This window comes from Rhododendron vialii, chromosome 1a (genome assembly GCF_030253575.1).
Source record: "Rhododendron vialii isolate Sample 1 chromosome 1a, ASM3025357v1".
NCBI lineage: Eukaryota > Viridiplantae > Streptophyta > Magnoliopsida > Ericales > Ericaceae > Rhododendron > Rhododendron vialii.
In genome coordinates this window covers 40,066,648-40,082,836 of record NC_080557.1, presented here as the reverse complement: position 1 = coordinate 40,082,836, position 16,189 = coordinate 40,066,648, and the positions used below count along the sequence as shown (strand labels likewise).

At 38.6% G+C, this 16,189-nt stretch overlaps 1 protein-coding gene and 1 pseudogene across 1 annotated transcript; both read right to left on the bottom strand.

Annotated features, from left to right (window-relative positions):
- Window positions 1–1,870: 1,870 nt before the first annotated feature.
- LOC131331524 (probable CoA ligase CCL7) lies at window positions 1,871–4,983 on the bottom strand (annotated as a pseudogene).
- A 35-nt stretch (window positions 4,984–5,018) lies between these two features.
- LOC131308441 (probable CoA ligase CCL7) lies at window positions 5,019–13,549 on the bottom strand. Its single transcript, XM_058335379.1, has 6 exons — window positions 12,332–13,549; window positions 9,366–9,555; window positions 8,659–8,804; window positions 6,852–6,919; window positions 6,663–6,765; window positions 5,019–5,306 (listed from the first exon to the last, which is right to left on the bottom strand). Exons 1-6 carry the CDS (start codon window positions 13,505–13,507, stop codon window positions 5,196–5,198), a joined length of 1,794 nt encoding a protein of 597 aa, XP_058191362.1. The 5' UTR covers window positions 13,508–13,549; the 3' UTR covers window positions 5,019–5,195.
- Window positions 13,550–16,189: the final 2,640 nt, after the last annotated feature.

Genomic DNA, 16,189 nt, shown 5'->3' with positions numbered 1-16,189 from the left:
GTCCATGAAATTGCTAAACAAAAGAGAACGGCTTTTTGGAGCTAACAAACACAATACCTAGGTGATCTTAAACAAACGAAAAATAACTAAAAGTTGAAAAATAAAAGCTACGTTTACCTCAATCATGTATCAAAATGTAATTTAATGATACCTTAGATCCGAAAGTCATCTATGATTGAGTTGGAACTAATTTTAGTTGTAATTTACTCCTCTATAAATATAACTACAGTAAAACAGTAGCGAGAAACTCCATTCGAAGTATATGTTTTGACAATATTCATAGTTGAAAATGTCCTAAATGGTCCACTATTTTTTATTTGGTGGGGGGCCACCATGTATAATTTTGTTATTTAGACAAAAAACACTTAGATGATTATGAAAATTCAGAGACCGTGACCTTCATAAGCCAACCTGTACTTTCGTCTTTGCTCACTACCATGAAGTTTTCAAGTTGGGTAAATAATTAATACACAGCACATCATAAAAGAACAAACCAAGTCTCAAGATGGGAAGCACTGTTGAGTCGTACTACCTAATTAGGACGGGGGGCGTGCTGTGCAATTTCAACCATCTAAAAGTGTTTTTGGTGGTCTAGATTTTAAAAGAACTTTTCCGAAAAAGAGTTATTCTTTTCCAGAAAAGTTTTTTTAAAATCTGGACCATTAATTATCGAGATGAATGGTTCAAATGATGCACAACACAGTCCCCGCTTCCAATTACGGTAGGTCCTTCTGCAAATTAGACGGAAACGATAAAAGATATTTGATAGCACTAGAAAAGAAAACTACCAATGCCTAATGAAGCGTAACTTGTAAAAAAAAAAAAAAAAAAAGAGTTACCTGAAAGCCGTTGCAATCAATGTTATCAATTCCGTAACGTATCGGCCGGTACGTACCGGATTTGAGAGAAACCGGTACCTTAACCCCCCAATACCGTTTTGGACCAAATACCGGTCGTTACTACCTGGTGCCGGTCATCTCGGAAAATACCGGCCGGTATCGGCGTACCGAAAATTCCTGTCGAGATTTTGCAGAGCATTTTTTTTTTTACTGTCATTTAATCATTTTCTGGTAAAAAAAAAAACGTTTCAGAATATTTTTTTGGGGTTATCTTAACCCCAAAAAAAATAAAAAAAGTTTTTCAGAATTTTGGCAAAACGTGGGCTTAACCATAGTACGTGCGCGAGGTTCAAATCGTTAATTGGTTTTCAAATCAGTTTTTCCAAATTGCCTTCGACCACATCCCATAGTGTGCAAAGTCATTTAAGATGGAAAAGAGTTTTGTAACTAGGCAATGTGGGATAAGATGCAAACACATAGGTATTTTATGATGAATTGCATAGTATGGGAGATTTTTTTGAATTATAATTATATATAATTATTATATATATTGTAGTTGCGGTAAATTCGAAACGGTACCCGGTATCTGACCGGTACCGGTACGTACCGTACCAGTAGGAAAATCGGTACCTTGGCCGATACGGTATTCAGAACATTGGTTGCACTTGATGAGCTCTTTAAGTCGGTCAATTATAAATAGTTGTCCATCCTCATCAAAATACCCAAGATCTCCTGTATGGACCCATCTCTGTTCATCTATAGTAAGTTTGGTGGCCTCTGGATTGTTGAAATAACTTGTAAAATTATAGTTGCAAGGAATTGGAAAAAATTAAATGTAACCCTTGGCAAAACACCATCACCATATTTTGGACTTGTATTGTTCCTCTTGACATACATCGTAAAACTAATTAAGGATCTGAATATCTGCTTAAAATTGATGCCTCTTTTAAGATATTAAATTTCAATATCTATTTTGTCTAGTTCTTCATTGAAAGATAGAGATATTTGAATTCTTATTAAGAGTACATTAATTACGGAACTGCAAAACTTAGCAATGCTTTACCTTGCATCATGTTAGCTCCCCGAACCCATATTTCACCCAACTGTTTAGGAGGAAGAGGCTTCCGAGTATCTACATCAATTATTTGACTTTCGACTCCGGGAACAAGGAGTCCTACTGAACCAGAATGTCGAGTACCTAACCTTGGATTCTCAATTGAGACAATCCCACAACTTTCTGTCATACCAAGGCCCTAAAATCAAGAGTTGTTTCGACATTAGAAAGCACAATTGACAATCCCAATCCGCTCACAGAAAATCGCATGAGCAAGTAATAAAGTCATTCACAACAACCAATCAATGCAATATTCCAAATTCCAATTATGTAGGAGTACTTTTTTCCCGGAAACAGAGAATGTTTTATTGCGAACTTCATAGTGGGCCAAGGGCCCTAAAATCTTCAAGTGCTAGGTCAAAGAGCCATTGGGGGTAGTTGCCCCTCCAGTATGCCTTCCTAGCATCTAATAGGGCATTTTTTGCCTTCAAAATGGGCAATCCTATTATAATTACGTTTAACATGAATAAAAAAAAAAAAAACAAGACAAAAACTTGAATTCTTGATTATATTCAAATTCAAAATATGGCCACCTCTTTTTACTGAAGTTAAATAACAAGAAAAACATTCATTGATATCGTTATGAGCATTGTTTTCTCATAACGGACTTATAGCTCAAGCTGCGAGAATAATTTAAGCAATGATAATGACAGACGCTGAAATGGAATGATTTTGAAAACTAGTAGATAAATCTAAGTTCTTTCACTTAGATATGCAATTTTGTGTCGGATACGAATTAAAAGAAAAAAACATGCTGCATAGCTAACTCAAATCTTGTTTTCAAATTAATATCCAGTAGTATATATTCTATCTTCTTCTATCTATAAAGGGAGAGCACCACTTGGTATGGACTTTCCTTGAGGCTGGCTCACATTTTTTTATTTCCTTAAAAATCCCTAACAGTTACTCAGATCCACATATTCTAACTTCAATTCCAGCATTCGAAAAGGGTAAAAATGGAATATCAAAAGCCTAAAGCAGTTACCCGCATCCCGACAAACGGTTTCGATTGATCACTTGATTCATGCTTTAGTTGGATGATCCTTCCAAAGACATAAGATTTTCATATTTCTACTTTTCATTCTTGGGTCAAATCTGAAGAGTGTTAATTGTATTTTTGTTTCAACTTCAATCTTAGTATCTGCCTATTAACTGAAATAATTAATTGCATATTTTCTTCTTTACCACTTCCACACGCATTACGTGAGCCTCAAGCGCTTGTACATACTCTTAATGGAGACGTAGAACAAGGTTTATCATGTACAATCATTCATAAGCACCACATTAAACTAGGTCTGTCAATGAATCGGATTCAATCCGATAAAAAATTTCGATAATTCCAATCTAATCTGAATCCATTACAAAAAAATCTGAAGAAAATTGATTTTCACCCTCCTCCTTAGTCTAAGTGCACTCTTTTTCTTTTTTTTTCTTTTTGTAGTGATGTGAAATTACATGATTTTCTTTTCATTTGTGAAGGAAAAAATGTATGAAGGATAGTTTTGTAATTCTACATGAATGAAGATAAAAAAATATAGTGCACTTGGACAAAAGGAGAATATGCAAATCATTTTCCAAATCCGAATTTGACATTTAAATGTACAAATAATAGATCTTGAGAATGAGATGATTCCAAAATGAGTACTCCATGGGGCTTAGACTACAATATCATTAGTATATATTAATATAATTCGTATCAGATTCAGTTTTTTGAATCAGATATCTGAAATTTTAGATTTGGACCAGATTTGAGCAATTTTGGCTTCAGAGACCCTGCTGGATACGGACCAAATCCAGTCCATTTGCATGCCTACATTAAACATGCTTATCTTCTCATATTCGACATTGCCAATTGTATTCATCTTCGAACAAAAAGTACCTGAATAACTACAGCCTGAGGGAAATTCTTCGCACATTCTTCCATCGAATCCTTCCCCAAAGGTGCTACAGCGGATGCGATTTGCCTCACCGACGACACATCGTATTTCCTCACCACACTATTCTTAGCCAGAACCAGCACAATTGGAGACACAACCCATAAATATGTCACTCTATACTTCTCCACAGCCCTCAAAAACATCTCCAAATCGAATTTCGCCACTGACACAATCCCATCCCCCCTCTGCAAGCCGGGCATAAATAATCACAGCAAGTCCGAAAACATGAAACATAGGCAACACGCATAAGAACAAGAGGTTCATCTCCCCCGCCATATCTTGATCAGCAATAACCATTAAAGCCGATACCACAAAATTCCTATGGGTCAAAACTACCCCTTTACTTAACCCTGTCGTGCCCGAAGAATACAAAAGAGCAGCGGCATCGGTCGATTTAATTTCAGCCACAGGAAGTAAATCCGACGCCGACTCAGAATCCTTAACCAAATCAATTAACCATGAAACCTTCGAATTCGAGTTAATACTAATCAAGTTAGAATTTTTCTCACTACCGATCATAACATAATTCAACCCAAACCCTTTTGACCTTATCCCATAACACGGAAACGGTAATAATAACCTTTGGTTTACAGTCATTGACTTGTTTTGCAATCTCCAACACCGTATACGCAGGGTTTACAGTGGTGGCAATAGCTCCTATTGCGATGATTGCAAAGAAACAGATAGGGAACTGGATTGAATTGGGGGAGAAGATGAGGACAACGTCGTTTTTCTTGATACCCAGTTGGTGGAGGAAGGCGTGGGAGAGTTAGGCGACGGTGGATTTGAATTGGGAGAAGGTGAGGGTTTGGCCGGAGTCGGCATCGATGAGGGTGGGTCTATCGGCGTAAGAGGAGGTGTTCCGGAAGAGGAATGAGACCATTGAGAGGTTTGGGTCTTTGGGTATGAGCAGAGGAGGGCGAGGTGATCTGTATATTCCATCTCGGCCATTGAGAGGTTTGTTCGGGCCATTTTTTGCGGATAATATATTCATATGAAAAGCCAAAATTGATTTTTTATTGTGTTCCCCCGTCATACTATATCCTTTTTCATGTTTGAGCCATTGTTTGCGGATACCCCATATATCACACATTCACAGGCATAAATACAAGACATCTAAAGGGCAAATTATCGGTCACAAACTTCAATAAAAGTATACTGGAGAGTTATAGTACAATCTTATACACCAATCTTTGAACAAAACAGGTGAAACTTGGATTTTTAAAGACCGTGGGGATCCCAACAAGCAACCACAGCATACAGTTGAACAATGTTCTTTGTTTCAGACATTATTGAAGGATTTCATTACTTGGACCGAACTTCCTCAATGAGCACTCTTCTAAGAATTTTCCCTGCAGCATTTTTAGGAACACTGTCCACGAATTTTACTCGACGCAGTCTTTTAAAAGATGCAACCTGTAGAAGAAGAAGAAGAATAACAAATATACTTACTCTACACATTTTTAAAATGTTTAGTTGAGAAAGGTAAATGATGAATGATAGTAGCCAACATAGAGGCCAAAATATTCAGCCTTCAATTCTCCCCGGTCCGTGTTATATATCGTAAGAAACAATATTGAGAACTTGAATTCCATCTTTATGTGTACTTAAAAGGCCTAGCCGGGACCTTTTCAATCAAAGAGTACTCAAAAACTAAATGTTTAGGCAAACACAACCTACTATTTTGCAATCATTACAACAATCAACTTCTCTTGTGATGATACATTTGCCTTTTTTTTAATCATTAGTGATACATATGCTGCCTTCTCTCATCATAGTATCAGCCAATTTCATGTTAGGAAATTGAGCCTCTGAGGTTTGCATACATGCAGGTCTGCCAACCCACTCGCTAAAGGCTCAAACCTCACAAGAGAATCAAGGAGCCCAAAATAGCACCAAAGGCCCAGCACACGTTGCTTGGAACTCATACCCACTCGAAAGACCAAGCCTTGTATTAGAGCCACTAATTTTTCTTTCCGAGGAATGTGGGGCTTTACCTTCACACATATTCCAACATTTCATTATTTTTTAACCAATTGAGGAAGATCACCAAATTGTCAAGATTTTGTGAATTACTCCTACCAAAGAAATTTCGTTGCCAATAGGTATCTCTCTCTAGTGAGAGAACCTTAAGAAGGTTGTTTGGGGGGGGGGGGGGGGGGGGGGGTTCCTCTTCCCCTCTCCCCTCCTCTGTTCCCTCTTCTCTCCCAGGGTTTTCTTGGCTCCATTCTTGGTGTGGTTCAAGTGTTGCTGAGCGGCAATCGGGTCCCCGACTGGTGGTGGGTGTACCTAGTTTGGATCGTCTCCTCCTTGGTTTCCCATATCTGGTAGATTGAGGCCAGTGGTGAGGTAATAAAGTTGATGTTTTGTTATTCCAGATGTGCAAGTTTGGGTTTTTGCTTTTGATTGATGATTGCATCCTGGCTATTCTACCATGGTTTGAGCTGGGGTTCCCGTTGGATCCTCTTCTACTTAGTCGTGGATGAGATTCTTTATGCGGCCGACACCTAGTGTAGGTTTGCTTTTACAAGGTGTCCTAGAGCCATGGATGTTGCTTTCGCAATGGCTTCTGTCTTAAGTTCAGTAGTTTTGGTTCATTCCTATTATTGTGATGTAAGTTTTTGTATTTGGATATTGAAATGAATTGCTTGACTGTTCTTAAAAAAAAAAAAACAAAACAAAACAAAAGAAATCTCTCTAGTGATCACCACTTGACTTGGGCATGTGATCTACTGCATATGACATATTGATCATCTAGTGGTGTAATCCTACCTGGTCTGCAATGAATTTACGCACATCTTCTTCTGTAAGAGAACTGGTGGGAGAGCGGATAACATTCGCAACTGGGACCTCACCAGCTTTAGCATTGGGCAACCTAAAAGGAAGAAGTATCAGATTAAAAAGTTACATTTTTATGAGTTAAGTGTTATAAAGTTGTAGAAAATTTGCATGTTTGCTTACGGAAAAACGACAGCATCAAGTATTTCTGGGTGAGAAACGAGCAACCCTTCGAGTTCTGCTGGTGCAATCTAGCAAAAATAAAGTGAATATAAAAACATGATGAACTACAAGAGGATTCGAGTGCAACACCATGATCATGTAATTTGACGAAAAAATGTCCCTCCAAAGTCCAATCGCAACATTCCTTTCCATCTTAGAAAAAGAAAAATGGCATATGAAGGAACCAAAGGTAATAAAATATAAACATAACTACACAATGCAATGCATGTGGTTTTTTTTTTTTTTTTTTGAGCCAAACGATAGGATGTTGGTAGAGTTAAGATTACTACGAGCTACTGGAGGCCAACGTTGTTCTATCGATTTGAGCCTGAGACCTCACACATCAACACCTAAGTACTTCACTCGTGACCGCTTGAGCTACAACTCTAGGTCGCAATGCCTGTCCTATGGGTTGAACTGGTAGTACTTGCAATTTCATTCCAGCTAATGAGTATAACCCTATCTGATGCTTGCATACGTAAAGAAAGGAAATACTACTTTTAAGAAAAAAGAAACACGGACACACAAGCAAAAAAAGGCTCAGTACCAGGATTTTCTAGGGTCGGCCACAGCATGAACAAAAAAAAATTTAAATTTCGATGTTTGAAAATATAAAATATTGAAAAGACCAAATAATACCCAATACTCAATAAATACGGGATACAAATAAATGTGTGATTTGTCTATAAAATTGTCAACCAAAAGGGAATGGCTTTTTGGAGCTAACAAACACAATATTTAGGTGATCTTAAGAAACCTAAAACAATTAAAACGTGAAAAAATAAAATTTTCTCAATGCCCGTTATATCTCAAGCATGTATCAAAATATAATTTAACAACACCTTAGATCCGAAAGTCAATTGTGATTGAGTTAGAACTAATTTTTTCTGTAATTTTCTGCTCAATAAATATAACTAAAACATTAGTGAGAAACTCATTGTCCATCTGAAGTGTGTGTTCTGACAATATTCATAATTGAAAATGTCTTTTTTGATATATAAACAAAAAAATACTCAGATAATTATGAAAATTTGGAATTACAGGGAGGCTGTGGCCCCCATAAGCCCATCTGTGCTTCGGTCTTTGTTCACTACGCCGGCCTTGAAGTTTTTAATTTGGGTAAATTATTAAATATACAGCACATCATAAAAGAACAATCCCACTCAAGATGGGAAGCACTGATCAGCCATGCTACCTAATTACTGTAGATCCATCTGCAAATTAGAAGAGGACGATAAAAGATACCACTAAAAAGAAAACTACCAAGGCCGAATGACGCGTAAGAGCATCTCCATTGTAATAAACAAATAGGTGTAGATAAGCAAATTTAACAATAATGCTCAAAAAACACCTCACATTGTAATAAGCAAAGTTACAAGTTTTTTAGCAAATAACCAAATTTCAACCATTCCATAACCAAACTTAACAACTTTTTCCAATAATCAAAACTCAATAACCAAACCCAATAACCAAACTCAAAACTCAAAAACTCAAAAACACCCTACATTGGAATCGTTTCATCGAGACGAATAATTTGGTGTGGTCGGATACGTGATTGGAACTCGTTTGCGATTGGACATATAGTGCATTGTGTATTGTGGGGTTTTTTTTGGTTAGGGATGCAAAAATAACCAATGTGGAGGTAGAGGTTGTTAAGTTTCATTATGAACTAAATGGATAATTAAATGCTGACGTGGCACATTTTGGTTATTGATTTTGATTATTCTCATTGTAGATGGTCTAAGTTGTAGTAAAAAAAAAGAGTTACCTGAAAGCCATTGCACTTGATGAGCTCTTTAAGTCGGTCAATGATAAATAGTTGTCCTTCCTCATCGAAATACCCAAGATCTCCTGTGTGGATCCAACCCTGCTCATCTATAGTAAGTTTGGTGGCCTTTGTGTTGTTGAAATAACCTAGAAAATTGCAGTTTAAGAAATAACTAACTTTTCTTGAATGTAAACGCAAGCAAATGCGCTTTGAGCGTACTAGCAAAACGGCAGTTGCAAGGAATTGGAAGAAATTAATATAAGCCTTGGCAAAACACCATCAGCATATATTTTGGCCCGGCCCTGTATTGTTCCTTCTTGACTATGTGGAATTCATTGATAAGAGATAAACATACAACTAAAGAGGGTTTAACTATCCCAAACGGAGACAATAATCAGGAGACCTAGATTCGCAGAGCTTATAACTCCAGATCCTCACAAACCAACACGACGATCCCTTGATCATCAGCCAACTTTTGACAACCGGATCCCAAATTGACGCCTCTTTCAAAATCTGAATATCCGCTCAAAATTGACGCCTCTTTACGCCTCTTTCAAGATCTGAATATCCGCTCAAAATTGACGCCTCTTTCAAGATATTAAATTTCAATATCTGTTTTGTCTACTTCTTTATTGAAAGATAGAGGTATTTGAATTCTGATTAAGAGCACATTAATTTTCAAACTGCAAAACTTAGCAATACTTTACCTTGCATCATGTTAGGCCCCCGAACCCATATTTCACCCAGTTGTGTAGGAGGAAGAGGCTTCAGAGTATCTACGCCAACTATTTGACTTTCCACTCCTGGAACAAGGAGTCCCGCTGAACCAGAATATCGAGTACCTAACCTTGGATTCTCAATTGAGACAATCCCACAAGTTTCTGTCATACCATAGCCCTAAAATCAAGAGTTCTTTCGACATTAGGGCACAATTGACAATCCCAATCTGCTCAAAAAAATCGCATGAGCAAGTAGTAAAGTCATTCATGAGTTAGGACAACCAATCAAAGCAATATTCCAAAATTCAAAATATTTTTTTTGAAAAGCGAAGCAAAAATTTGATTGATAAGAAAAAAGGATTACAAAGCAAACTCAAGTTGGCAAGAAACCAACGGAGAAAGCACCCAATGGGCCTAGCCCAGAACACCTAACAGGTCTGAAAAAGTATAAATATATCAATAAAACCCACAAGAAACCCATTAACCAAATACAACAGATACGCTCAAAGACCAAAACCGTAGCCCAAAAACTAAAAGGCATAACCCATAAACAACATAGGCCTAGCCAAAGACCAGCCCATAGATAACATGGGCCAGCCTAAATAGCAACCCTACTCACCACCAACCGCAGCCACTTGGAGTGAGACGGGCCGCTGCCACCACCGTCTCTGTTAAGGAAATAAATCCCACATTACTTGAGAGTGGAATGGGTGATCATATAATAACATCTGGAAACTTTCCACTCATTGCCAATTGGTATCTCACATTACTTGGGAGTGGAATGGGTGATCATTTAATAATATCTGGGACCTCTCCACTCATTGCCAATTTGTTTTGAGTTGGATATAAAGTTTCTACAGTCTCCGGAGCCCGGGAAACAAGCCCCTGTTGCTACCCCAAAGAACGGCCCGACCACCCGACAACAGGCTGCCCCACCGCAACCCACCCATAGCCTCTATCACCACCCTTCACCAGCAACAAGCCACCACCACCATACGGCCCAACCACCCCACTTCAGCCACGCCACCACAACCAACCACGACCCAACTCAGAACCACTGCCCGATCCACACCACAGTAGCCCCACTCCCACAACCTCAAGCCTCCATCTTCAAAACCTGCAACAAAAAACAAAAAAAAAAAAAAAAAACCTAGCCCCAACAATCCCCAGAACAGCCGCCACCATCCCACCGCCAATCACCACTAAGAAGAGAAACCTTCACCTGAAAACCCACCTGGGCCGATGAAAAAGAACCACACCAACTCCAACACAATGTCCCTCGAGAAATCCAAGGCTCCAGTGAAATCCGGCGCGCCGAAACCACCGAAAGAAAGCACCAGACGCAGCCACACATTGCATCTACATCAACGACCACCATCTGTCGCTAAAACCCCATGTCGTTAGGCTGATCTGAGATACCCAGGAGTAAAACGAACGGGGTCAAAGCAAGATCATCTTTGGAACCCACACACCACCCTCGCCGTTAAACTGATACTGGAATCCCCCAAAGATAGAAACCAGCGGGTGGTGCGGAGATACCCGAAAGGAAATGAGAGCCAAGGCAGTGAAAACGGCAGTAAAACGACGACGATGAAGGAGACAAAGGGGAGAGAGGGAGAAAGAAAAGGGAAAGGGAAGAGAAAAAGGCCTAGGGGAGGAGGGAAGAAGACGCACCTCCCCCAGGCGGCGACGGCCAAAGCTAGGGTTAGAGGAGAGAGAAAGAGAGAGAGAGAGAGAGAGAGAGAGAGAGAGAGAGAGAGAGAGAGAGAGAGAGAGAGAGAGAGAGAGAGAGAGAGAGAGAGAGAGGTGATAGTGTCACGTCCAAAAATTCAAAATATGGCCACAACTGAAGTTAAATAACAAGAAAAACAGTCATTGGTATCTTTATGAGCATTGTTTTCTCGTAACGGACTGATAGCTCAAGCTACGAGAATAATTTAAGTAATGACAACTACAGATGTTGAAATGGAATGATTTTGAAACCCAGTAGATAATTTTAAGTTCTTTCACTCACGTATTTAATTTTGTGCAGATATGAATTAAAAAGAAAAACATGATGCATAGATAGTCGGCTTAAATCTCGTTTTCAAATTTTTATCTAGTATACAACTATTCTATTTATAAAGGGAGAGAAACTTTTGGTATGAACTCAAAAGTGGGGTTGACTCACGTTTTGGATTCTCAAAAATAGCCATAACTTATAACTACTCCCAATGTTGGGATTAACTCGATCCCACCCGCAACAGAAATGTGAAGAGAATGTTGTTCTGTTTGCGCTTTTTCCTGTTGGTTTTGTTTTTAAGGAGGTGGGAATTTAATTGTGAAAATTGCACACATGTGTGTGGCCTGACTGCTAGTACTCTTAATGGAGACCTAGAAAAAAAAATTAATCATGCAAAGTCATTCATAAGCATCACATTCAATTAGGCCTGTCAACTGACCGGATTCGATCCGATCAAAAAATTCCGATAACTCCAGTCTAATAATCCAAATCCAATCCAATAAAATCCGAATTCAACATTTAAATGTGCAAATAGTAGGTCTTGAGATTGAGATGATTCCAAAATAAGTACTCCATTGTGTTTATACTAAAATATCATTTGTATATATTCACTCTGTCCCAAATTGCTGGTCCATTTCTTTTATGAATGTCCATGAATGTTCATTTTGATAAGAAAACATAAAAAGTTGTACAATATTACTCTTTCATTCTTTCTTTTCTACATAAAGTAGGGCAAATTGGAAAAGTCAATACTAATTAAAATTTTCATCATTCTACCCATAAAAACATGATGGATTCAAATTTTCGGATTCGAATCAAATTTGAGTTTTTTCGGCTTAGAACCTGTCGAATTCAGACCAAATCTGGTTCATTGGCAATTTGGCATGCCCACGTTAAACATTCATATCTTTTCATAGTCGACACTGCCAATAGATCTTAGGACAAAAAGTACCTGAATAACTACAGCCTGAGGAAAGTTCTTCGCACATTCTTCCATCGAATCCTTCCCCAAAGGCGCTGCACCGCACGCAATTTGCCTTACCGATGACACATCGTACTTCCTCACCACATTATTCTTAGCCAGAGCCAGCACAATTGGAGGCACAACCCATAAATGTGTCACTCTATACTTCTCCACAGCCCTCAAAAACATCTCCAAATCGAATTTCGTCATTGACACAATCCCATCCCCCCTTTGCAGCCGGGCATACATAATCACAGCAAGTCCGAAAACATGGAACATAGGCAACACGCATAAGAACAAGAGGTTCATCTCTCCAGCCAGTTCTTGATCAGCTGTAACCATTAAAGCCGATGCCACAAAATTCCTATGGGTCAAAACTACCCCTTTACTTAGCCCTGTCGTGCCTGAAGAATACAACAGAGCAGCGGTATCGCTCGATTTAATTTCAGTTACAGGAAGTGACACCGACCCAGAATCCTTAACCAAATCAATTAACCATGTAACCTTAGAATTCGAGTTAATACCAATCAAGTTAGAATTTTTCTCACTACCGATCATAACATAATTCAATCCAAACCCTTTTACCTTATCCCATAACTCGGGAACGGTAATAATAACCTTAGGTTTACAGTCATTAACTTGTTTTGCAATCTCGGATACCGTGTACGCAGGGTTAACAGTGGTGGCAATAGCTCCTATTGCGATGATTGCGAAGAAACAGATAGGGAACTGGATTGAATTGGGGGAGAAGATGAGGACGACGTCGTTTTTCTTGATACCCAATTGGTGGAGGAAGGCGTGGGAGAGTTTGGCGACGGTGGATTTGAATTGGGAGAAGGTGAGGGTGTGGCCTGAGTCGGCGTCGATTAGGGCGGGTTTATCGGCGTAAGAGGAGGAGTTCCGGAAGAGGAATGAGACCACTGAGAGGTTTGGGTCTTTGGGTAAGAGCAGAGGAGGGCGAGGTGATCTGTATATTCCATCTCTGCCATAACAAGATAACAACAGCAGACTATGTCTGCTTCTTCTTTTTCGTAGCTGGTAGTGCCGTGTTCGCACATGGGAGCACCGGAATGAGACCATTGAGAGGTTTGGGTCCTTGGGTAAGGGCAGAGGAGGTCGAAGTGATCTGTAAATGCCATCTCGCCCATAACAAGATTTCTCCATTTGGGCTCGTTGTGGTTCTTGATTTTGGAAAGGAAACAACAACAGAGTATGTCTGTTCTCTTCTTTTTTTTTTGTAGGTGGGAGTGCCGGAGAAGATGCTGGAGGAAGGACGACTTTTTACTGATTATACTACTACAGATTACAGAAGCAGAGTTGAATTTTCCGAGGGAATATTGATATGACGTTTGTCATTCCCGTATGATGTCTAATGATATGACGTTTGTTATTCCCCTGCTCTGTTCAGTTTGTCTATTCACAAATGATTGGGAAAAAGGAATTCTTAGAAGTGCACCAATGATTGGGAAAAAGAAAATCCAAATTTTCTCTTCTCTTTTTTTTCATTTCCTTCTCTCTCTCTCTCTCTCTCTCTCTCTCTCTATTTTTGGGCTCTTATTTCATGTTTTATTTTTAAAAATGATATTTGCATTCCAAAAAACTAAGATAAGTAACTTTAAAATTTCACTGATTTTGGAGTGTCTGCATTAATTACTTTTATTTTGTACTTTTATTCCTCTCAAAGTCAATAGTCTTGTAATATCATTTACTTTTATTTTATTTTTTCCTGGCTCTCTTTTCATGTTTGGGTTGTATTGTATAAGTTATGTAAAATTTTGGTCAAACATTTCTCCGTACCTGAAAATTTTACGAGACTATTGACTTTGAGAGGCTAACAACCCGTTTTGGATTCGTTCGTTTTGGAATTTTGAATTTTGGACTTTTTCTCTACACACAGTCTTCAATAAATATTCTTTCAATTATTACTCTCATTTCTCTCTATATATCTCTTCACTCATTACCCAAAATTCAAAATCCAAATTCTAAAACGAACATGGCAAGTGTTTCAGAGTCATTGTCAAGTATTGCCCCAACTCTCTCTTCCTCACACAAAGTGTGGGCTACTAACACTTTGTGATAGGAACCACTTAAATGTGCGGTAGAGAGATAAGTTGTAGCACCATGTGGCAATACCCTGGAGTATTGAGTATTTTTTTCCGTTTACCCTTATTTTTCCTTCCCTTTTATTGAATTTTTCAATGTTTGAGCTTCATGCTGTATTTACTACTCCTACAGGCTACAACTATTTGACATTCATTCTCAAATCCTTGTAGTGATACATTTTTTCCCTCTCTTTTTTTGGCTTCTAGAAATAAAGGTACTTCATGTTGGAAGTAAGTGAGTTGGAAATTGACTCCAGAATAAATCATTTGATTTGGTTATAATTTATTTGTCCTGCAATGGATAAATAAATATGGAGTGATTGAAATTGTTTGGTTTGCCACCGAACCGGGCTGTGTGTGACAACGGGTTCATAAGATTCTAAGGCTTAAAGTTTGTTGGGTACTTGAAGTAATTAATTAAATTAGTTACTTCATTTATTTAAGCTTTTGAATTAAATTTAGAGTTGGTTATAAACCAACATGTGGCAACTAAACCAATGGGTGTCAACACTTCATTTTCCTTGGCAACTTGCGCCTTTGGAAAATAGGGAAGTGTAGTGTTGGTTCGGCCAAAACAAGTTCGAACAGTGGTGTCTCTTCGACTGAGATCACTTCAAACAGTTGCGTCTTTTTCTAACACCATTCCGAACAGTCATCGTTCCTCTTCATTGGGGTGCCTACTTCTCTATAAATAGGATCCATCTCCTCCCATTTAAGTTACGAAAATACCTGCACTCATAAAATACATATTCTGAGAGAGTTCTGCACATCCTGATTTTCCAGTTGAACAGATTCTAGTGCTACTTCCGTTCTTTGAAAATCGGATAATCCTGGAAGGCAAACGTTCAAGAGACCCAAGAGCACTGGTGTGGGGGACGAATTTGCTTTTAAGGATATAATATTCTCCATAAAAATACTAGCCTCAATTACCAATTTCCAGACGCCTGAAATTGGTCCAGTAAGTTTCTAATCTTGTTTATTTTTGGTGTGTAGCAAATTTTCAGTGATAAACGAATCTTGATTCCAACTTCATGCAATGATTTACTTATTTTTCAGAGTGAAAATGTCATCTTCTAGCAGTGGTGTGAGTGAAATCAAGAATGGAAGTTATTATTATCATTTGTATAAATTTGCTTTTATGTCTTATCTTGTCTTCTACCTCTTATTTGTTGGGTTCGGAGTGTCCCTATGTATTTAATAATATAATGTCATTCTCTGTGACCGCTCTAAAAACATATTTGCAGGTGCGATGTCGAATGTCATAAAAGACTTAATTGAAGACCTCCCTAACACCAATTGATTTTAGAAGAGATGGTGGAAAAGTGGTCCGATAAATGGTATCAGAACCAGGAAGTCATGGGTTCAAGTTACGGGAGCATTATCATGAGGGAGAGATTGTTGGGCCCTGAGTGCCCTTAGGGATTTAGTTACACAAGACCACTTTCTGTGACCGCTCTAAAAACAGACTTGCAAATGTGACGTTGAATGCCATAACAGACATAATTAAATAACGGTTCGACATTATTGGTGTGAAAAACGGTCGATGGTCATGAAGGTGCTAATGGTGGTGGCGGTCGGTGGCCGGCGCTGGGCCGCTAGCAATTTAGAAATGGGCATGGATTTGATTTTTGTTTTGTTTTGTTTGTTTTTACTAGGCTGAGTTGGACATGCCAACTCAGCAGGAGTGGTAGGAGGAGTGGTGGAGAGAAGTGACCCTAACATTATTGGTATGGTTAATAGCTGG